Genomic DNA, 24532 nt, shown 5'->3' with positions numbered 1-24532 from the left:
ATGAAGAAGAGAATGGTGTGCCAAAATAAACTAGCCTACAGCTGAGGAATCCCCATGGATGAAATTATCATGACATTTTATATGCACTAGATGGAGACAATGTATAAACTCCAATCAACAGTCCCACAAAGAGATAATATGGAAAAGTATTGAATGATGCATTGAAACAACTCGATGGACATTTTTATAACTACAGCTCCATAACAGTGTGCCCACCAGGCTGAGATTAACACATACTTGTAGAGGTGAAAGCACCTACAGTTTTCCCTGGTTGCTATACTTGTGTATTGGAAGCAGGTTTTATGTACATGCACAAAGAGCAGAAGAGTGTTGTTTTTCTATTTATGACTGGCTCCATTATAGATGTGTGCCTTATAGATGTGTGCCATTCATTAAAAAGTAAAGGACTGCAACCCTATAATACACACAAATATATACAACAAATTAAATATTAGAAACACAGACATATAGAACTTTGCATTTCTGAAATATGTCCCCATTCAACTTTATTATAATGCATTCAAACCAGAGATATTTGCCAGGTGCATTATTAGAGAAATAGTAAGCGAAGCAACATTCCACTGTAGAAATACTGTAGATCCATTATTTGAAATGTGGGGCAATAATGAAAATATGCAGCGCCTACCTCAAGTTTGTACAATCATGACACAAATCTCTAGAATTTATTTACAACACGCCCTGACATGTCCACAAATTGGCTACTCTGACTGCAAAATTGAACTTTTCGCTCACTCTGCCCCCTCCCTCCCTCTCTCCCCTCCCTCTCTTTCTCTCACTCTGTGTTTGAGTTCTTCCTATTTAAATAGCTTTGAAAGCAGAAATGTTAGTAGGCCTAGTTAGGACTGAAGTAGAATTATGATTTTTGGGAAACACTGAAGGCTAGGCCTACGTGAGAAGGGGCGCTATTTGTTAAAATTAGCATTAGACCTACATGTACTATATTGTAAGAGTTCATAGGTTGTTAATAATCTCATACATTATTTACAGGTAATTTGTAAATGTTTATATGGTATTATTGGTCAGGTCAATGTTGTTGCCTTAACAATTTAGGCCTAATCCACAACATTAATGATTTGACCTTTATTGTAACAATTTACAAACGTCTATAAACATCTTATGAGCGCTTTATAAACTGGTTATGAACCCTGCATAAACTCTCAACGTAAAGGGTAGCTACTGCAGCCTATCTTATCCAAACTGTCCACTATAAAGTAGAGACAGTTTGCTCTCAGCCTCTTTCAGATTGTTAACTTTCTGGCACTGGCTTTCTCTCAAAAAACTGCAGACTATCTGCCCGACCAATCCCAGAACAGCGGAGTGGCGTCATAGCATCTGCAGTGCATTGAGATGAAAGGGAATGTTGAGGGCTGTGCTCAACTTCAAACCCAAGCCTGGCATCAAACAGCGAACCCTCAGATAAACCAAACAAACAGACCAGGGATCGCATAGAGGGAGGCGGCGCTGGAAGCCCATTTCAAAGGAGAATAACAACACAACCAGATCTCGACGCCTTGCACTTTGCAAACTCTTTGCATTTCCACATTTTAATGAGCCCTCTATCTTGTATGCAATTGTATCGACATGTAAGGTTATTGTCATATGATCATAATGACCTGTTTGTAGCAGTAGTGTCCACCCTGTGGTTGCGCTTTGATGTAGGCCTAGTGGCCGATCAGAGATCAGATTACATGCTTTAGATCGCAGCTATCCCTGCCTTTGATCTCCGCTCTGATTTTGTCTTCAATCCGGGGATTCGCCTGGACTGGAGTAGCGCAGTTGAGCAAAGAGCACATCGCATGGCTGGAATGGTCTGGAGACCTATGCAGAACGCACAGGAGTGGATATCTGTCTGAAACTACACTCATTCAGGCAGGGAAAGGACAACTAAAGAACCCATCAGACTACAGCAGCACATACCAGGTAAAACGTGCAGAGGGCTGCAGTTGTTTTGTAACCAATATGATTTTGAGACATTCAAAAAACTGAAACCATTAACACATATTTTGACTTTTGACAAGATCATTCTGTCATAGCCCTGGCTGGTTTGAGGAAGGATGAAGCATCATTGTCCTCGCTGAAAATATCAACTAGCTCATAAAAAACATTGTTACAATGTTACAACATAGTTGAATATGTTGCAAAGCTGGTATGTTGTGTCTATGTTGTGATTGGTCACTATGTCAACCTGTTTGGAGGAAAGTGGCTGAGAACAAATATAATTTACCTGCTCATGAGTATTGTGGTAATTTTCACTGGCCATACATTGGGCTTTTTGACAGCAATCCGAGGTTCCACAGTATTCCTTTATGTTTGTTTTTTGTTGTTGAACAGAGAAGAAATTCACATCTTCATTCTATATCTTTCTCTTTTCCAGAGTCATTCTGCAGTAGCCCCTAAAAATGGCCTTGATACCTGGGCACACCTGGTTATTTCTACTGACGTTACATGTAATATACTCATCTCTGGTGAGTTATTTCTGCTTTGAATTTACCCAACTAGTGTGATTCCAAGCTTTTGACAGGCCATTTATAGTCCGATCTGCGATCTGTAATGCCCACGTATAATAGACTCTGTAATAGTCTCCATTTTAAATGACTGTTGTCAGATCTGGCATGGACATCAATGTGTGGACGGACAGATATAGTAGTCTACATAGTTTGAAGAGTAAAAGCCAGTGGGTAGAATAGTGGCACTATTGTAGGGGGATTACGCTTGCTCTGGACTCAGTCCACATGATCTCTTACTGATGAAAGGCCTGATGAAACGCAGGAATCACTAGCTGTTCAGTATCAAATGATTATTCCCTCCCAGGTTCCTGTAACAGCGGAGGAGGAGACCAGAGAATGCAGGGAACAGGAGTACAAGGATCAGCTTGGGAACTGTAAACCCTGCAAGCAGTGCGACGCCGGGCAGGAGCTGTCAAAGGTTTGGAGCCTAATAATGTATGCTATATAGACAGTAAAACTCAGACATCAATAAATGATGACCTCCTTATGAGTGCCCTTAAATGTACTGCACTTTACATACAGACTTTAAAAATCTGTGGAAAATGTAGTTGGCCCAATGATTCCATCTCAGTTGAACGAGTTTTTAGGATGCTTCATCACAGTTGAAAGGAAAACATTTATCACTGTTTCCCTTGATCTATAAAAAGGAAAGAGACTAAAACCATGATAATACTAGATACAACCAGACTACTTAAATCATGTTGTAACTTCCTAAACCTGAATAACCTCTGGATAAAATATACCCTTGGTAAAAAAACACAGCTTTATTCTGAAAGACAACCGTTCATGAATAGAATGGATTTCAGTGTTTAGAATAGTGTATCTTATCCAGGGGACTGAGGTTATTTATGACTTCCTCTGTTTAATGGAGAAAAGGGCCAAATGGCTTTTGTAGAACACAGACCGCTCTTTAATCAGTCACACCCATACTTCGACCCTCTGTTGTTGAATGGATTCCATTGTTTTTCCCAAGTTCCCTGTCCAAGTTATTGTCTCCATTGTTTGATGGAAACCATGCATAAACGTGCTGTACAGTGAGAGGGGTATGCCTTTTACCACTATTCTTGCCAAAGACATGGTGCTCTGTGTGGGCTGTGTAGAAATGGGTTGGAAGGCCCTGAGCAACATTAGTTTAGCAATGCTTTCCCTCCTACCACTTAATCATATGCTCAACTAAGAACAGGTAAAAAACCTTCCATCTTATACTAAATTTCCCTCTCGTAAACATCTGTTGCACACATACTTGTCTACCAGTTTGCCTTTTATCTTGGTACACACAGACATGCAGTCAGTGGTGGTACGCTTCAGTGGGCCTCATGTTCCTCTGCCAGTTCAACAGTCATGAATACTGTGTGCCCTGGGGTCCTGGTTAATAATTGGCTGCCTCATTCATTCTAAGTGGTTGCGGGAAGCCATCTCACAGTGTAGGGAAGCTCCGAGCAGGTAAATGGTGCACCTCAGTGGGGAGACTTTTCTAATATGGAATGTAATTATACCAACTTCACAAACCTATTAGCTCTTCGTTCAGGGAACCACCCAAGCATCAGGGAAGTCCTTTATTAAAAAGTAGAACCCCCGGGCCACCGGTGGTTTCAAGTGACAGATATAGCTAATATACGATTCACTCTGACCCAAGTGGTCTCGACAACAACCGTCATTAAAGTTTTGACCAGGGACCAGGAACTTGGAGAATGAACAGAGGATGGTATTTAACAAGCTTCCTGGCCTTGAGAGTCAGATTGTTGCGAGCTCTTCTGAGTATCACACAAATCAAATCAAATAACATTTTATTAGTCACATGCGCTGAATACAACAGGTGTAGACCTTACAGTGAAATGCTTACTTACGAGCCCACAGCTCTCACTGGTGCACTGGTTTCTTCTGTCTATTAAATCCTCGAACGAAAGTTACAGAAGTCTTCACCTTGTCTTTCATCCAGCATTTCTTCACACTTGAGCAAATCTACAATTCCTAACAATACATACATACATACATACATACATACATACATACATACATACATACAGTACATACGTACATACGTACAGTACATACATATTTACAGTACATGCATACAGTTGAAGTCGGAAGTTTACATACACCTTAGCCAAATACATTTAAACTCAGTTTTTCACAATTCCTGACATTTAATCAGAGTAAAAATTCCCTGTCTTAGGTCAGTTAGGATCACCACTTTATTTTAAGAATGTGAAATGTCGGAATAATAGTAGAGATAATGATTTAATTCAGCTTTTATTTCTTTCATCACATTCCCAGTGGGTCAGAAATTCACATACACTCAATTAGTATTTGGTAGCATTGCCTTTAAATTGTTTAACTTGGGTCAAACGTTTCGGGTAGCCTTCCACGAGCTTCCCACAATAAGTTGGGTGAATTTTGGCCCATTCTTCCTGCCATAGCTGGTGTAACTGAGTCAGGTTTGTAGGCCTCCTTGCTCGCACACACTTTTCAGTTCTGCCCACAAATTTTCTATAGGATTGAGGTCAGGGCTTTGTGATGGCCACTCTAATACCTTGACTTTGTTGTTCTTAAGCCATTTTGCCTCAGCTTTGGAAGTATGCTTGAGGTCATTGTCCATTTGGAAGACCCATTTGCGACCAAGCTTTAACTTCCTGACTGATGTCTTGAGATGTTGCTTCAATATATCCACATCATTTTTCTGCCTCATGATGCCATCTATTTTGTGAAGTGCACCAGACCCTCCTGCAGCAAAGCACCCCCACAACATGATGCTGCCACCCCCGTCCTTAACGGTCGGGATGGTGTTCTTCGGCTTGCAAGCCTCCCCCTTTTTCCTCCTAACATAACGATGGTCATTATGGCCAAACAGTTCTATTTTTGTTTCATCAGACCAGAGGACATTTCTCCAAAAAGTACGATCTTTGTCCCCATGTGCAGTTGCAAACCGTAGTCTGGCTTTTTTATGGCGGTTTTGGAGCAGTGCTGAGCGGCCTTTCAGGTTATGTCGATATAGGACTTGTTTTACTGTGGATATAGATACTTTGTACCTGTTTCCTCCAGCATCTTCACAAGGTCCTTTGCTGTTGTTCTGGGATTGATTTGCACTTTTCGCACCAAAGTACGTTCATCTCTAGGAGACAGAATGTGTCTCCTTCCTGAGCGGTATGACGGCTGCGTGGTCCCATGGTGTTTATACTTGCGTACTATTGTTTGTACAGATGAACGTGGTACAAGGATGAACCAGACTTGTGGATGTCTACAAGGTCTTGGCTGATTTCTTTTGATTTTCCCATGATGTCAAGCAAAGAGGCACTGAGTTTGAAGGTAGACCTTGAAATACATCCACAGGTACACCTCCAATTGACTCAAATTATGTCAATTAGCCTATCAGAAGCTTCGAAAGCCATGACATAATTTTCTGGAATTTTCCAAGCTGCTTAAAGGCACAGTCAACTTAGTGTATGTAAACTTCTGACCCATTGGAATTGTGATACAGTGAATTATAAGTGAAATAATCTGTCTGTAAACAATTGTTGGAAAAATTACTTTTGTCATGCACAAAGTAGATGTCCTAACCGACTTGCCAAAACTATAGTTTGTTAAGAAATTTGTGGAGTGGTTGAAAAACTAGTTTTAATGACTCCAACCTAAGTGTATGTAAACTTCCGACTTCAACTGTACATACAGTGGGGCAAAAAAGTATTTAGTCAGCCACCAATTGTGCAAGTTCTCCCACTTAAAAAGATGAGAGAGGCCTGTAATTTTCATCATAGGTACACTTCAACTATGACAGACAAAATGAGAAAAGAAATCCAGAAAATCACATTGTAGGATTTTTAATGAATTTATTTGCAAATTATGGTGGAAAAATAATGGTGGAAAATAAGTACAGTTGAAGTCGGAAGTTTACATAGGCTACCCAAAACGTTTGACCCAAGTTAAACAATTTAAAGGCAATGCTACCAAATAGTAATTGGGTGTATGTGAACTTCTGACCCATTGGGAATGTGATGAAAGAAATAAAAGCTGAAATAAATCATTATCTCTACTATTATTCTGACATTTCACATTCTTAGAATAAAGTGGTGATCCTAACTGACCTAAGACAGGGAATTTTTACTAGGATTAAATGTCAGGAATTGTGAAAAACTGAGTTTAAATGTATTTGGCTAAGGTGTATGTAAACTTCCGACTTCAACTGTACATACATACGTACATACAGTACATACATACATACAGGAGTGACTGTCCCACATATAGTGCATGCATACTGGCAACTTTGCCATTGGCAAAGAGGCAACATGTCTTTGATTTGTAGACACTAGACATTGAAAGAGTGTGGCAGTGTGTGGGTAACGTTAGATGGCACACTGCATTAACAAACTCACATTGTTTTCCGAGCTTGTTCATTACTGGATCAGATGACTGGCCCCCCTGGAGACTCTTGTGATTCCCTGCTGATCTCTCCCTGTCTGAACATGCTTTAACCCCAGCCAACCAGCTCTCTCTTTTCCCTCCACACAGCTCTACATCTGTGCTGTTTTGCTTGGCATTCTCACCAAAAACTAGATCTGGAGATAGGAGTAAAATGAGACGAGTAAGCACTGGCTTTTGTGCTCACTTTGAGGCTAGATCATCCTAAGCCCATGGAAGTAATGACACACTTGAAAGCTAATTTGCCTATACCCATTAGCTCCATTTAAATGAGACTGTAGTATTATGTGATTCCTGGCTGCATCCCAAGATGGGATACCTTGACAGCATCTTTATTTATTTTTATTTATTTTATTTTTTATCCCCTTTTCTCCCCAATTTCCGTGGTATCCAATCGCTAGTAATTACTATCTTGTCTCATCGCTACAACTCCCGTACGGGCTCGGGAGAGACGAAGGTCGAAAGCCATGCGTCCTCCGAAGCACAACCCAACCAAGCCGCACTGCTTCTTAACACAGCGCGCCTCCAACCCGGAAGCCAGCCGCACCAATGTGTCGGAGGAAACACCGTGCACCCGCCCCCCTCGGTTAGCGCGCACTGCGCCCGGCCCGCCACAGGAGTCGCTGGAGCGCGATGAGACAAGGATATCCCTACCGGCCAAACCCTCCCTAACCCGGACGACGCTATGCCAATTGTGCGTCGCCCCACGGACCTCCCGGTCGCGGCCGGCTGCGACAGAGCCTGGGCGCGAACCCAGAGACTCTGGTGGCGCAGCTAGCACTGCGATGCAGTGCTCTAGACCACTGCGCCACCCGGGAGGCCCGACAGCATCTTTATTGTAAAAACAAAATGTGTTTCCATGCAATTATCTGAGATGTTTTCTCACATTAGACACCTGATCAGGTCAGGGTGTTAGACCTTGTTTTGATCCTTTGTTATTAATGCAAAAAGACTGAAATCCAGATCATTTCTGGATGTTACAGCACTGCCTGGGTGGAGAGGGGACAAGTTGGCTGAGTGCTACTTTTGTTCTGTGCCCTACCCTGGCCTGTGTACGTGGCAGCCCCTCTCCTGCCATGCATTGCCACATGGACAGCGTCTTTGCCAGCGCACAGCTTTGTGGGGATCAATCCTCCTAGGGCCCCTTCATCTGGAAGTGGGACGATGATCCTCCATCTAAAACCACTCTAAACAGCTCTGCTCTGACTGCTTTGCAGCGGATAGCCTTCTGTGGCGTGCACTAGGAGAAACTCAGGCTCCAGGGTTCAACATCATCCACAAATCTAAATTCAAACCGTATTTCCTTCTCTCTGTTGTCATCACCCCCCTCCCTCCCCCCCTCTCTCTCTCGCCTTTCCACTGTTCCCTGCTCTGCTGGTGTGAAGGTCCTTATATGGAGAGCACACAACAACAGCTGCAGCCCTGCCCTAGCCCTCTGGCCAGAGCCCAGGTCCAATGTCGTCTCATTTGTTTGGCTGAAATGGCCAAATTCCTCTATCTTCTGCCCTGAGTCTGTAGGGCCATAATGCAATCCCCTCTTTGCCTCCCTTTTTTTCCCTTTCTTTGCCAGTCTGCCTAACCCCCGGGCTCCTGTGCCCACATTCCCGTGCTACTGCATGCCCAGGCGGTGAAACGGGACACGGTCTAGGAGACCCCCCCCCCCCCCCGCCCCGCCTGGGAATGCAGTGTGGTAACAGTGGTTTAACAGTGGATGGGGGCAGCTGCTGCAGACAATAAAATGACTGATGTCATTCCAGCAGGGTCCTTTTACTTGGCGTGGGATGCGATGATCAGCAGGAATGTAAATGTTGCTATTACCATAGGAAATCAAGGTTGCCAGCCTCTGCGTGCCAAATAAATGCTATATAGTACCAAATAGGAATCACATTAACACTAGACCTACTACATACACCTCATTATATATTTTTAGACAGAACAGAAAAGGCTATATTCTCGTGTCTAGAGGAAAGCCATGAGAGTTTGTGCACAGGCTAGAATGAAAGGTAACCTGTGCATGGGAGAGAAAATAGAACTACTGGTACTCAGGCTGATTGGCAAAAACAATATAATGATATAATATATATATATATATATATATATATATATTCTCGTGTCCCCATTTATTGAGGTGTACCCATGAATCCAATAGTAAACAGATACACGCAGGTTATATAGATAATATATTCAGGGTGATAATATATCCAATATGGGTCTAGTAATATTGCCATTTTGGATTCGCTATAGGGGTTAAAGCCTGACAACTAGGCTGGTTCCATATTAGATCACTCATTCAGTAATGAGATGCTGTGCTTTTTAAGTGCAGGTCCCATTGTAGAGACCAGGAGAGGTTTTCAACTTCTTACGCTTGTGCACCTCTCCATAATCCCTGCCCCCAGCTAACTGAAGCGTTGCCTACATACACTGGCCTCTCAATCACCAGGACACTCACTGAGTTGTTCCAGAAAGAACCAATCACACAAAAACCCAGCAATAAACTTGCAATAATACAACAGTGGGTGTCCCCGAGGGCCTTTTATCATTCAAATACTTGGCCATTCTGGGGCCTGCAGCGGAAGGCCCCTCATTGATTCTGAGAGAGTCAGAGGGATTATTGCCAGTGTAAGATGGACTCTCAAAAGATTCGGACCATTGTTCCCTTACGATCTTGGAAGCCAAGATCATTCTTTAATTCTAGACACCCTGGTATCCCACATTCAGAGCCTTTCTCCAGCTGCCCCCAGCCCCACCTCTCACCCGGGGGATTTCTCCTGTTAATCCCTCCAGGAATGTGGCTTTGGTTACGGAGAGGATGCCAGGTGCGTGTCCTGCAGAAGCAACCGCTACAAAGAGGACCGGAGCCTGCAGAAGTGCAAGCCCTGCCTGGACTGTGGCCTGAACAACCGCTTCCAGAAGGCCAACTGTTCCACCACCAGCAATGCTGAGTGCGGAGACTGTCTGCCCGGGTGAGGGACGGGCTTAATCTCTTACAACTACTCTACTTCTACTACTAGTGAACTACTGCTCTGTTACTACAGATAATGGTCAAAGTATTGGTTCATTACCTCATACAATCAATTAAGCAGATTTATGAGAACTTTCATAATAATTCAATGCTATGTTGTGTTTAACAGGTTTTACAGGAAAACTAAGCTGAGCGGATTCCAAGATATGGAGTGCATACCATGTGGGGACCCTCCACCTCCATATGAGCCACACTGTGAGCACTCACACTCTCTTGTGTAACATCAGTTTATGAGTACTATCTGTAGCTTGAATGAGAAGTTGAGAACATCATTAATTGAGAAAACTATTGAACTCCATGCCAAAAGTACAGCCAAGACCCCAAGAACATGTCAGGCCATAAAGCCATAACAAAACACAATTATATTTTTTTGCCTTTATTTAACTAGCAAAGTCAGTTAAGAACAAATTCACATACTGTACCTTCATCTAAAACATGCCATCACAAGGCCCTTAGAGTAATCAGAACCACAACCCCAATGGGTGTAGAAAATCATAGCTCATACAGTAAAGTCTCATTGAGCCAGCCAACTATGTTTATTGCTCAAATAAATGCTTAGTTTTACAACCAGGCCCATAAATGTTGACATGGATACTGCTAGCATAATAGTCGGTCTTGCCAGAACTGGATTATTTTAGCTGGGACCATACAATACGACCCATCATCATCGCTCCATTCTCATGGACTGCTGAAAACCTCTTAAGTTAACGTCTCCATCCACATATTTCAAGACAAAAAGGACCTGCAATGTTTCGAAATACACTATATATACAAAAGTATGTGGACACCCCTTCAAATGAGTGGATTTGGCTATTTCAGTCACACCCGTTGCTGACAGGTGTATAAAATCGAGCACACAGCCATGCAATCTCCATAGACAAACATTGGCAGTAGAATGGCCTTTTTTAAATTTATTTTTATTTCACCTTTATTTAATCAGGTAGGCCAGTTAAGAACAAGTTATCATTTACAACTGCGACCTGGCCAAGATAAAGCAAAGCAGTGCGACAAAAACAACAACACAAAGTTACACATAAACAAACGTACAGTCAATAACACTAAATAAAATAAAAATAGAAAAATCTATGTACAGTGTGTGCAAATGTAGAAGAGTAGGGAGGTAATAAATAGGCCCTAGAGGCAAAATAATTACAATTTAGCATTAATACTGGAGTGATAGATGTGCAGATGATGAATGTGCAAGTAGAGATACTGGGGTGCAAAAGAGTAAGAAGGTAAGTAATAATATGGGGATGAGGTAGTCAGTCGGGTGTGCTATTTACAGATTGGCTGTGTACAGGTACAGTGATCGGTAAGCTGCTCAGACAGCTGATGCTTAAAGTTAGGGAGGGAGATATAAGACTCCAGCTTCATAGATTTTTGCAATTCATTCCAGTCATTGGCAGCAGAGAACTGGAAGGAAAGGCGGCCAAAGTAAGTGTTGGCTTTGGGGATGACCAGTGCAATATACCTGCTGGAGCGCGTGCTACGGGTGGGTGCTGCTATGGTGACCAGTGAGCTGAGATAAGGCGGGGCTTTACCTTGCAAAGACTTACAGATGACCAGGAGCCAGTGGGTTTGGCGACAGATTTGTAGTGAGGGCCAGCCAACGAGAGCATACAGGTCGCAGTGGTGGGTAGTATATGGGGCTTTGGTGATAAAACGGATGGCACTGTGATAGACTACATCCAGTTTGCTGAGTAGAGTGTTGGGAGCTATTTAGTAAATGACATCGCCGAAGTCAAGGATCGGTAGGATAGTCAGTTTTACGAGGGTATGTTTGGCTGCATAAGTGAAGGAGGCTTTGTTGCGAAATAGGAAGCCGATTCTAGATTTTATTTTGGATTGGAGATACTTCATGTGAGTGGAAGGAGAGTTTACAGTCTAACCAGACACCTAGGTATTTGTAGATGTCCACATATACTAGGTCAGAACCGTCCAGAGTAGTGATGTTAGTCAGGCGGGAGGGTGCGGGCAGCAATCGGTTGAAGAGCATGCACTTAGTTTTACTTGCATTTAAAAGCAGTTGGAGGCCACGGAAGGAGTGTTGTATGGCGTTGAAGCTCGTTTGGAGGTTTGTTAGCACAGTGTCCAAAGAAAGGCCAGATGTATACAGAATGGTGTCGTCTGCGTAGAGGTGGATCAGAGAATCACCAGCAGCAAGAGCGGCATCATTGATATATACAGAGAAAAGAGTCGGCCCGAGAATTGAATCCTGTGGCAACCCCGTAGAGACTGCCAGAGGTCCGGACAACAGGCCCTGCGATTTGACACACTGAACTCTATCTGAGAAGTAGTTGGTGAACCAGGCGCGGCAGTCATTTGAGAAGCCAAGGCTGTTGAGTCTGCCAATAAGAATACGGTGATTGACAGAATCGAAAGCCTTGGCCAGGTCGATGAAGACGGCTGCACAGTACTGTTTTTTATCGATTGCGGTTATGATATAGTTTAGGACATTGAGCATGGCTGAGGTGCACCCATGACCAGCTCAGAAACCAGATTGCATAGTGGAGAAGGTACGGTGGGATTCGAAATGGTCGGTGATCTGTTTATTAACTTGGCTTTCGAAGATTTTAGAAAGGCAGGGCAGGTTGGATATAGATCTATAACAGTTTGGGTCTAGAGTGTCTCCCCCTTTGAAGAGGGGGATGACCACGGCAGCTTTTCAATCTTTGGGGATCTCAGACGATACGAAAGAGAGATTGAATAGACTAGTAATAGGGGTTGCAACAATTTCGGCGGATAATTTTAGAAAGAGAGGGTCCAGATTGTCTAGCCCAGGTGATTTGTAGGGTTCCAGATTTTGCAGTTCTCTCAGAACCTCAGCTGTCTGGATTTGGGTGAAGGAGAAGCGGTGGGGGGGCAAGTTTCTGCAGGGGATGCCAGCCGTTGAAAAATGCTTATTGAAATTATCGTAGATTTATCAGTGGTGAGAGTGTTTCCTATCCTCAGTGCAGTGGGCAGCTGGGAGGAGGTGCTCTTATTCTCCATGGACTTTACAGTGTCCCAAAACTTTTTGGAATTAGTGCTACAGGAAGCAAATTTCTGTTTGAAAAAGATAGCCTTAGCTTTCCTAACTGACTGAATATATTGGTTCCTGACTTCCCTGAAAAGTTGCATATCGTGGGGGCTATTCGATGCTAATGCAGAACGCCACAGGATGTTTTTGTGCTGGTCAAGGGCAGTCAAGTCTGGGGTGAACCAAGGGCTATATCTGTTCTTAGTTCTACATTTTTTGAATGTGGCATGCTTATTTAAGATGGAGAGGAAAGCACTTTTGAAGAGCAACCAGGCATCTGCTACTGACGGGATAAGGTCAATATCCTTCCAGGATACCCGGGCCAGGTCAATTAGAAAGGCCTGCTCGCTGGTGTTTTAGGGAGCGTTTGACAGTGATGAGGGGTGGTCATTTGACCGCGGACCCAGTATGCACGCAGGCAATGAGGCAGTGATCGCTGAGATCCTGGTTGAAGACAGCAGAGGTGTATTTAGAGTGCAGGGTCGTCAGGATGATATCTAAGAGGGTGCCCATGGTTACGGATTTAGGGTTGTACCTGGTAGGTTCCTTGATGATTTGTGTGAGATTGAGGGCATCTAGCTTAGATTGTAGTACGGCCGGGGTGTTTAAGCATGTCCCAGTTTAGGTCACCTAGCAGTACGAACTCTGAAGATAGATGGGGGGCGATCAATTCACATATGGTGTCCAGGGCACAACTGGGGGGCGAGGGGGGTTTATAACAAGCGGAAATGGTGAGAGACTTGTTTCTGGAAAGGTGGATTTTTAAAAGTAGAAGCTCAAATTGTTTGGGCACAGACCTGGATAGTATGACAGAACTCTGCAGGCTATCTCTGTAGTAGATTGCAACTCCGCCCCCTTCGGCAGTTCTATCTCGTCGGAAAATGTTATAGTTAGGGATGGAAATGTAATCCTAAACCAGGATTCAGACATCATTTTCTGGAATTTCCCAAGCTGTTTAAAGGCACAGTCAACTTAGTGTATGTAAACTTCTGACCCAATGGAATTGTGATACAGTGAATTATAAGTGAAATAATCTGTCTGTAAACAACTGTTGGAAAAAAGACTTGTGTCATGCACAAAGTAGATGTCCTAACCGACTTGCCAAAACTATAGTTTGTTAACAAGAAATTTGTGGAGTGGTTGAAAAACTAGTTTTAATGACTCCAACCTAAGTGTATGTAAACTTCTGACTTCAACTGTATATTCAGAGAGGACGTTCTTAAACTATGTAGTGCAATTTGCTAGCACTTTCTATGTATCCACGGAGGTCTATTAAGCATTTCTTAAAGGGGGTTTTGTTCATAAAGCAGTGTATTTAATTCCAGTAGGCCACTACTACATCTCATTAGCCACCTTTTTCCGGCCATTACCAGTGGTTAGGTATAGCCTTATGATTTTCGGGCACTCACACAGAGAGAGTGGGCTAGCTAACTTATACCTTTGGTAATTGAGTGTGACTTCCTGATGCTTGTGGAGGCCACAGCTGTTCCTTGAGAAGGTTTGGCAGCCTGTGTGTATGAGCCGTCCAGCCAGGTCTAGCACCCCTCTGTTAGATAAATGAAGACGTCTCCAGGATATCAGACAACTTGAACTCACAAACTCAGTTTACATTTGCTCTTCCTGGAGATGTAAAATTGTTTGCTCAAATGTAGTATGTAAAGCTGTGTCCCACCCTCAATATGAGGTAGTTTTATTACTACCATTACTACCAAAATATTGATTTTCAAGCAATAACTATAAAGCATGCAGTATTAGTAAGAGAGTCTACATATGACTAAACCATATGTAATCACCCTGAACATGGGCCTTGGGACATCTAAGCTATGCATGTCTGTCTGTCTGTCTGTCTGTCTGTCTGTCTGTTTGGCTGCCTGGCTGTCTGGCTTACCATTTTGATTGCAGAGGCCCATGAAACAAAATGGCCATTGTGTCCCAGAGAGAGCAAAGCTGGTAGTTACTACAGGGAGTCTCAGTGGAATGCTTCCAAATGTTTGAAAGTCTTCATATCTCTTCCTCCGGTTTTATCTTGTGGACGGTGGTGAAAACTTAAAGGGCAGATCATTCCAGCCATACTGGCTCTGGGCTAAGCTGCAGCTGTGCAGGATGGCACTTCAGTTTCTGGAGCAAAGTAAAAATGAGATTGTGTTTAATGGACTCCTTCAGTCGCTTTAATGTATTTCCTCTGCTGTTGTTTTTATCTGTGTCATGGTAGAGTTGTATTAGTTGTCTGGCGAGAGGCCGACCATATTCCCCCAAATCCCCCCACTCCCCAGCTCCAGAAACGTTTCGCCATTTTTACTCATTCCAAACAGATTTACGCCAAAGTCAAATGGGAATTTAGTCTGTTGGTTTGGTAATAGAAAAAACAATCATTGCTTTGGCTATAAGCTGTTTTTTGTTCTACCCCCTGACATTCCTTCTATATAAGTTGGAAGCTTAACTGTCAGAGAAATATTTTTTGGCACATCAAATCAATTCAAAATGTATTTGTCACATGTGCCAAATACAACAGGTGTAGACCTTACAGTGAAATGCTTACTTACAAGCCCTTAACACTTTTTTTCTTAAAACTGCATTGTTGGTTAAGTATTTACTAAAATAAACTGAAGTAAATTTTTTTGCTACTAATTAAGGATCAACAATAAAATAACAGTAGCGAGGCTATATACAGAGGGTACCGGTACAGAGTCAATGTGCGGGGGCACCGGTTAGTCAAGGTAATTGAGGTAATATGTACATGTAGGTAGATGTAAAGTGACTATGCATGGATAATAAACAGAGAGTAGCAGCAGCGTAAAAATGGGGGAGGGTGGGACAATGCAAATAGTTCGGGTAGCCATTTGATTAGCTGTTCAGGAGTCTTATGGCTTGGGGGTAGAAGCTGCTAAGAAGCCTTTTTGGACCTAAACACCGGTACCGCTTGTCATGCGGTAGCAGAGAGAACATTTGGACCTAGACTTGGCGCACCCGTACCGCTTGCCGTGCGGTAGCAGAGAGAACATTCTATGACTGGGGAGGCTGGAGTCTTTGGCAATTTTTTGGGGCTTCCTCTGACACTGCCTGGTATAGAGGTCCTGGATGGCAGGAAGCTTGGCCCCAGTGATGTACTGGGCCGTACGCACTACCCTCTGTAGTGCCTTGAAGTCGGAGGCCGAGCAGTTGCCATACCAGGCGATGATGCAATCAGTCAGGATGCTCTCGTTGGTGCAGCTGTAGAATTATTTATTTTTTTAAAATTTAATTTTACCCCCTTTTCTCCCCAATTTTCGTGGTATCCAATTGCTAGTAATTACTATCTTGTCTCATCGCTACAACTCCCGTACGGGCTCGGGAGAGACGAAGGTCGAAAGCCATGTGTCCTCCGAAACACAACCCAACCAAGCCGCACTGCTTCTTAACACAGCGCGCCTCCAACCCGGAAGCCAGCCGCACCAATGTGTCGGAGGAAACACCGTGCACCTGGCTCCCTTGGTTAGCGCGCATTGCGCCCGGCCCGCCACAGGAGTCGCTGGTGTGCGATGAGACAAGGATATCCCTACCGGCCAAACCCTCCCTAACCCGGACGGCGCTAGGCCAATTGTGCGTCGCCCCACGGACCTCCCGGTCGCGGCCGGCTGCGACAGAGCCTGGGCGCGAACTCTGGGTTCGCGCCCAGGCTCTGTCGCAGCCGGCCGCGACCGGGTGGCGCAGTGCCCTAGACCACTGCGCCACCCGGGAGGTCAGCTGTAGAACTTTTTGAGGATCTGAGGACCCATGCCAAATCGATTCAGTCTCCTGAGGGGGAATAGGCGTTGTCGTGCCCTCTTCACGACTGTCTTGCTGTGTTTGGACCATGATAGTTTGTTGGTGATGTAGGCACCAAGGAACTTGAAGCTCCCAACCTGCTCCAATACAGCCCCGTTGATGAGAATGGGGGCGTGATCGGTCCTCTTTTTTCTGTAGTCCACAATCATCTCCTTTGTCTTGATCACATTGAGGGAGAGGTTGTTATCTTGGCACCACATGGCCAGGTCTCTGACCTCCGACCTATAGGCTGTCTCATCGTTGTCGGTGATCAGGGATACCAGTGTTGTGTCGTCTGCAAACTTAATGATGGTGTTGGAGCCGTACTTGGCCATATCTCAAACCAGGATTTCACAGCATACACAAAAGGAAGTCAGTTCAATTTTGTTTGAAGCAATCCGATGCAAATTCCACAAGCGTGCAGGTCAGCCTGTTGAAAGACAATGCAGACTCTTTTCATCTCTTCATACAACTGTAACACTTTTCCTAGAGATAGGGCCTGTGGCCAGGGCTACTCAAGACCCTAAAACTCATGACCCGACTGATATCCATCCTCATTTCTCTCAATTTGTTTATCTAATTTCTCTTTATCTCAACCTTTCATTTCTTCTACTTTCCTCACTTCAAAGGTCCATGCCATGTCTCCTAACCACTGACTGTAAAAAAGTACAGCGTTAGCAGCATGCAGGAAATTATCTAGATTGATTTGCAAACCAACGCATGCCAAATGAGAGCGGTCAATCCTTAAAATCAACTCCACCAAAACAAAGTCACTCAAGAGCCAATCAAGACTTGACATGTGACGTGTTTACGCTCAGAGCAACAAAACTCCTCACCACTGCCGTAATCATGTATCCTTGCAAATGTATAAAACCACAACTGCATAGCAATGCTAGTTTGCTTTTCTTGCAACACTAAAAGGGGTGTTGGCTGTATTTATGATAGGAAGATCTGTTTAGCCTAAGACAAACTCTTGGTTGTGGAGGGCTCATACCTCTTTGGCAATGGGAAGTCATTCCAGTCAAAATCTCCAAAGTTTCACAAGTGATGTATGCAGATAGTTTTCAGAAGGGGCCATTCATACTTCCCACTTGGCAAAAACTGGTGGAATCAACATTGTTTCCACATCATTTCAACCCAAAAAAGGAATGTGATGATGTTGAATCAATGTGGAAAACTGATTTGAAAAAAGTTATCAATGTAAGAGAATTTATATTTCTTTCACCTTACCTTACCATTTTTTGTTGATTTCAAAACTAGATGTTGAACTGACGTATGTGCCCAGTGGGTTGGTGGTTCCCTGTCTCTTTGTGGCCTGTCATACATAAGGCCATGGCTTTAAGTTTGGCATTCCTAAAAGTCAACAGGGAGAGAGGAGAGCATATATCAAAACAAGCAGTTTATTGGCAGAGTGCGGTGGGTTGATACGATCAGCAAGTGAGGTCTCCTCAATGGGCCAGCCTTAATCTGTGTTTTCTGCAGCTGTCTGGGAGTGATAAGGGCTGCCACTGGGCTGGGGTGTGGGGAAGACACAGCTGGTTGCAGAGGGGAGTGAGGAGGGCTGACTGGATCAGAGGCGGGACGGCTTTGACATTGGGTCTCAACAACTGTACAGTGGAAGAAAAAGTCTGAGAGGGTGTCTGCACCATGGTGAGAAAATGATGTGCCTTGCTTGTGTAAGCATGGGTGTAGGTGTAAGCATGGGTTTAGGTGTTCAGTCAAATCTTTCAGCAAGTCATTTTGGATTATTTTGATAGACGACGTTCCAAAATGTTGATAGGAAGCACATTCCAAAGATGTTTTTTCAAGTTGTTTGATTTAGTGGAGAATGTTACTGTATCCTCACAAAATAATGTCAACCTATATCAAGTTATATTCCGCTATATAAACTGCCTCGTGTAATTTATGTATTTTCCTTGATGTGAGCAGTGCACTCCTGTTGAGTCAATTGTCAAAACTGTTAGAAAACGGCACTTGTTTTCTGTCATAACAGTTTTGAAGACCTACAGTATCTCCTCTGAAACGTCCTAATCTTGTTTTAATAAGCCGTTATCACCTGTTTGTTTACAATGAAATATTTAAATGCTTATTTATTTAGCTCCCCGGGTCAAACTGAAATTTTAAGCTTCGCTGGCAGTTTGGGATTTTTTTCTTCCTCAGATGGAATGTACAAATACCCTTATCCCCTATCCTCTATCCCGCTGGAATATAAAACGATTGGCCAATGCTAAAGTAATGTTTACATTGCATAACAAAGGGCTCTTGAATTTGAAAAGGCCAAACTCACTTTGCTTTATGATTTATGTACTAAAAAGCTATCAGCGATTGAAGGGGCCTATTGAAAAAGATTTTTCAAATTAAAAAGATGTTAAACAGATCTCACACAATAACTAGTTTCTCTAGCGAGTAGCCAGTCACTTTCTCATAGTAGGAAAATTATTACTTTAGGTATTTTGTTTGTTCTCTATGTAAACCTGCACTCCAACTATGCACAGGTCACAACTCACTTTAAATTCTATAAGAATGTCATTGTTGTGATGAGGGAGAGTAAAATTGACCAAAAATCACAATCACAGATAATACAATCATACTTCTGTTGCTTGTTGAAATAATATCAGTGGCCTTATTGGACGTGTTTACCTTATGACTAGACATTCGTCATGTACCAAATTATTCCTCAACAAAGTTTGTTTGCTTTGTTGAGGAATTAAGCAGATAGTTATATCCGATAAAGAATCATTACATTTTAGTCATTGAATCATAATTTAGCATAAGGAGATTGTATCTAATTTGTTATGACATCTGGCACATTAAGCCCTGATGTTCCATATTTGTGGGAAAGTGTTTAATGAGAAGCTGTCCTCAAGGCCAGGTTCCTTGATGTGAGAGTGTGTGAACAGTTTGGGGTGGGGAGCCTAGACAGTGACATCAGATTTCCCTGGGGGCTAGCCTAGGACAGCGGCAGCAGTTGCAGTAATGGGATAAACACACATGCACAAATGTAAGCACACACATACACACCAGGCTTGTTTCAAACGTCTGGCCAGACTGTACAGACTTAATGATGGGCTGTCTGACTGGCATGAGAGGGCCTTGGGGTAGGGGGAAGAATGACTGTAATAACTCATCCTCTGGAGGAGAACTCATCCTCTGGAGGGAGAACGAGCGAGAGAGAGAATCTACTCCAGGCTTTCTTCTTTGAGCCTCTGTCTCCTTGGAGGACTCAGTGGGTCAAAGACAGCTACTACATGCCAATAATAAACATAGACCTAGAAAGGAGACATAATTCAGGTGTAGAAAAATACTTGTTTTCAATTATGGCCAGATTGTACTAGCAAGGTTATGACACAGTCGACTCTAAAATGTAGTCGTTCTCAAACTAGACAGTTCAAAAAACATATTTTATTTTCCTTTTTACAACTTCGCTTGAAAATTCCCATGTTATTATGTCAGAAGAACTACAGTGGGGACGTTTGTTGATCATATTGACCGTCTCCATCTCTGCCCCTGCAGGCAGCGGGCGGGTGAACCTGGTCCCCATCCCCCCGGTGGTGACCAGCCCTCGGGACATGGCCCTGGCAGCAGTCATCTGCAGCGCTCTGGCCACCGTGCTGCTGGCCCTACTCATCCTCTGTGTCATCTACTTCAAGAGACAGCTGCTGGAGAAGAAGCCCAGCGGTGAGTGACCAACTTGAGCTTGAAAGAAGTTATTACAATGTTGTGGAAATCTCAGTGCAGCATTGGGACCAACAGGTGGCTTTGCTATTGAAATATATACTTGTTTAGGGTCTCCATTATGAAAGTGTATTTTTGCCTCAGCATCTCTAAGGTCCCAGGACAGTCCATACAGTGGAGCAGAGTTGTCCTGGCTGGACGATTTCCCTCAGCGCCCATGCTGCCAATGTCACCACGGGCCAGGCCACACCTGTGGTAGGTCCTATTACTGGTGGGCTTCTACATTCACATCACTCTTTATGAGCCTTGGTTCTCAAGCCGGTCACTCTGTCAAGTTGTGTGGAGTCTTTGACTGTATCACTATGGTACTGGCATCGCTATATGCTGAGGCTTCTTGGCAAGGTCATCCATGCTTTCTGATGGTTGGTGGTCGGTACACGTTTTTTCCTGTGTGATCTCCAGGCCCAGTGCACCTGATCCCCTCCCTGTGCTGTGATGAAATCTGCAGTTTGGGCCGAAGCAGAGACACCAGCCCCTTCCAGTCCCAGATCAGCCTCAACGAGGGGTGAGGAGCATGACACAACACCACTCACCTCACCTCCACTCAAAACCACCATTAATTAACCACCGATCTACATCATTTAACATTGTTCAACACCATACACCACCATATTTCATCAACACCAATCAACATATATTCTAGTACATGGGTGCCCAAATATGACAGTCAAAAGAACCAGTAACAAGTACAGCAACTGATATTGCTTGACATCATGTCTCCTGGATTCCCAGAAAGACCTAGAAGTGTAGACAGACATATACAGTAAACCATTTCTGTGGTGGATAATGTTTGCGAAACCAAACAACATTCCTTTACACACCTCTGGTTCAGAACAGGAAGAGAAAGACGGACAAGGCCAAAAACAATCTTGTTATGGTGTTAACTTTGGGTCTGTTTGGGAGATTACTGTCAGAGAAGTGCCTCCCTGGGACTGTGGTTGGATCATTACAGCTGGGACTGGGAGAGATTTATGATGCTGACACGGCCTCCATTTTGCCCTACAGATGTGGCGTGAACCCCTGTGAGGAGAATGTTCTGGCCTATCTGAAAGCCTATACAGAGCCCTGCATCTCCAGAGAGGCCGACGAGACATGGCCGCTCATGCAGAACCCCGGCTGTGTCGAAAGCTTGGGATCACCCTGCTGCAACCGAGAGGAAGAGGGTGAGGAAGACGAGGAAGAAGAAGAGGAAGGGTGCAGGTCAAGTGAGGACACACAGGAGAAATCAACTGAACAGGCTAGACAGAGCCAGGAGAAGACTGGTGCCCTGACAGAGGTCCTCCTTCCAAAGCAGCAGCCATCTACACTGGAAGGTCAGTGGTGTCTTGCTGTACTGTATGAACTTTAATGCAGACACACACAGAATGATCCTCTACAGTTTGAAATTGAGCGATGCTTGGTGTATAACATACTTCAGATGCTCACTTAGGGTAAGCTTTCCCAGTAGTTATACATGAACCAAAGCCAATGAGCGATTAACAAACACAGTAACACACTATTCTTCACTTTGTCAAGAAAAGAGGAAAGTATACGAGTGCAAACACTATTAAGTAAAGAAGAATCACTGCTTCTCCTTCCCCTCAAAAACGATTTAGAATTCTTCTGCATAGCATACCTGTTTAATATGAAATTGGAACGATAAGAAATGGTTTAGTCCATTAAAACAGATACACATTATTTATGGAAAAAGCTTCAGTGTATCTGTCAAATGGAGCTTCAAAGTCAATACAGATTGTCTGAACTGATGGAATCCAGTGAGTGAGCTCAGAGTAGAGCAGTAGAAGCCACAGCAAAACACAGTCAAGTAGAAAGCTACAACACAGAAGCATCAGGACAGAGGAGACATTCTGTGTCCTAACAGCATAGTTCAAACACACACACGCATACACTTATTTTACCACAACTGTTGCACTCCCTTTGATTGGCAGGGACAGTGTTGTGTCCATGGAAACTGGAACTAGTCAGAAGCAAAGAAAGGGCCAGGCAGCGATCCCAGCTGAGCTTTCTGATGTTGGGACTCGGTCCCTGCCTGACCTATGTTAGGTAGATAGATTACTAATGACCGTGTGTGCTTTTCTCCTCTCTCTTTTTCCAGGATGACATGGATTTATTTGGCTCGTGTTCCACCCTTGAACCGCCCTGGACCTGAAAACAGTCCAGAAAGATCCCGTTTCAGATTACACTAGCCCACAGACCAATTCCCAAAAAGTGTGTGGTACACAATCTCTTTCAAGCGGTTTGTGACCCACAACCTTCCGTCACACATCTGAAGGGACTATGTACAGTGCTGTGAAAAAGTATTTGCCCCCTTTCTAATTTTGCATATTTTTTATACTAAATGTTATCAGATCTTCAACCAAAACCTAATATTAGATAAAGGGAACCTAAGTGAACAAATAACACAGCAATCACATACTTATTTCATAAATAAAGTTATGCAACACCCACTGCCCCTGTGTACAGTAAAGCATCCCCAAACCATCACACTACCACCACCATGCTTGACCGTTGGTATAAGGTTCTTACTGTGAAATGCAGTGTTTGGTTTTTGCCAGGCATAATGGGACCGATGTTGTCTAAAAAGTTATACTTTTGACTCATCTGTCCAGAGAACAAGAGTCTTGATGATCATCCAGGTGCTTCTTAGCAAACTTGAGTCAACTTTTTGGACAAGATGGGTTCCATTATGTCTGGCGAAAACCAAACACTGCATTCCACAGTAAGAACCTCATACCAACGGTGTTGGTAGTTTGATGGTTTGGGGATGCTTTGCTGCCTCAGGACCTGGACGACTTGCCTTAATAGAAGGAACCATGAATTCTGTTCTGTATCAGAAAATTCTACAGGAGAATGTCAGGCCATCCGTCTGTGAGCTGAAGCTGCAGCTGGGTCATGCAGCAAGACAACGATCCAAGACACACAATCAAGTCCACATGAAAATGGTTAGAAAGCAACACATTTGAAGTTTTGGAATGGCCTAGTCAAAGTCCAGACCTAATCCCAATTGAGATGTTGTGGCAGGACTTGAAACGAGCAGTTCATGCTTGAAAACCCACAAATGTCGCCGAGTTAAAGCAGTTCTCCATGCAGGAGTGGGCCAAAATTCCTCCACAGCGTTGTGAGAGACTGATCAACAAATAAAGGAAGCATTTGGTTGCAGTCCTTGCAGCTAAAGGTGGCACAACCAGTTATTGAGTGTAAGGGGGCAACTACTTTTTCACACAGGGGAATTGGGTGTTGCATAACTTTGTTAATTAAATAAATAAATATCATTTTTTTTGTTATTTGTAAATTCAGGTTCCCTTTATCTAATATTGGGTTTTGGTTGAAGATCTCATAATATTCAGTACAGAAAATATGCACAAATGTAGAAAATCAGAAAGGGGGCAAATACCTTTTCACAGCACTGCAAATAAATGCTAACAAATGACTTCACGGCAAAATAAAGCACAAGAGCAGAGACTGAAAAGAAATCTATGCACAACGCGAGGTTGCCGGGCCAGAGGCTGATGTAATGAAGTTGAAAGCATGCAAAATGATTGTTGACTGGTACAAAGTAAATAGATGCCTTCCCCTTTGTTTCTGATGTCTGCTTAAGTAGGTGACTAGCAGCAACGGTACCACAGTGTGACTGTGACTATTGATGTGTTTTGTCATGAAGTCGCTGTTACAAGTTAATAACTGGCAACATCTCCTTAAAGGGCGTAAGAGAAGCATGTCAAAACGTACATCTGTGATTTCTGGTGCACATGGAAGACAATCTAGATAATACTGAACAAGTTAAGACAATGAGGAATGTTTGTGTGTGATATCAAATTTGTTGTAGATATTGTAAAATAGAAAATAGGTTAATATTTTTGTAATGTAGACATGACCGAATAGTGACAAATATGCCTGCTTTTTTCAGTTGTAGTATTGGTGGTTGTGCATATACACTTTCATTTGATATATTTGTAAATAAACCACTTCAACAAGACAACCTATGTGATTTTGATTGTTGTTCAAATGTCTCTAGTGACTAACATTGAA

The 24532-nt window shown here is 43.3% G+C and overlaps 1 protein-coding gene across 1 annotated transcript; it reads left to right on the top strand.

Moving 5' to 3' along the window:
• The first annotated feature begins 1386 nt into the window (after positions 1-1386).
• On the top strand, positions 1387-24482 carry LOC139548596 (tumor necrosis factor receptor superfamily member 19-like). The gene is made up of 10 exons (XM_071358381.1): positions 1387-1941; positions 2396-2486; positions 2833-2946; positions 9729-9907; positions 10076-10161; positions 20282-20446; positions 20588-20698; positions 20906-21008; positions 21509-21816; positions 22599-24482. Exons 2-10 carry the CDS (start codon positions 2421-2423, stop codon positions 22601-22603), a joined length of 1137 nt encoding a protein of 378 aa, XP_071214482.1. The 5' UTR covers positions 1387-1941; positions 2396-2420; the 3' UTR covers positions 22604-24482.
• Positions 24483-24532: the final 50 nt, after the last annotated feature.

The sequence above is a fragment of the Salvelinus alpinus genome, chromosome 21, assembly GCF_045679555.1.
Source record: "Salvelinus alpinus chromosome 21, SLU_Salpinus.1, whole genome shotgun sequence".
Taxonomy (NCBI): domain Eukaryota; kingdom Metazoa; phylum Chordata; class Actinopteri; order Salmoniformes; family Salmonidae; genus Salvelinus; species Salvelinus alpinus.
The sequence above is the reverse complement of the archived record's forward strand: the minus strand, read 5'-3'. Positions and strand labels throughout refer to the sequence as shown.

Excerpts from the sequence above, each read along its gene's own strand:
- LOC139548596 (XM_071358381.1), top strand. The coding sequence starts at position 2,421 with ATGGCCTTGATACCTGGGCACACCTGGTTATTTCTACTGACGTTACAT. Across the intron at positions 2,947-9,728 it reads CCGGGCAGGAGCTGTCAAAG|GAATGTGGCTTTGGTTACGG; the intron begins GTTTGGAGCCTA and ends TAATCCCTCCAG. Across the intron at positions 20,699-20,905 it reads CGGGCCAGGCCACACCTGTG|GCCCAGTGCACCTGATCCCC; the intron begins GTAGGTCCTATT and ends TGTGATCTCCAG.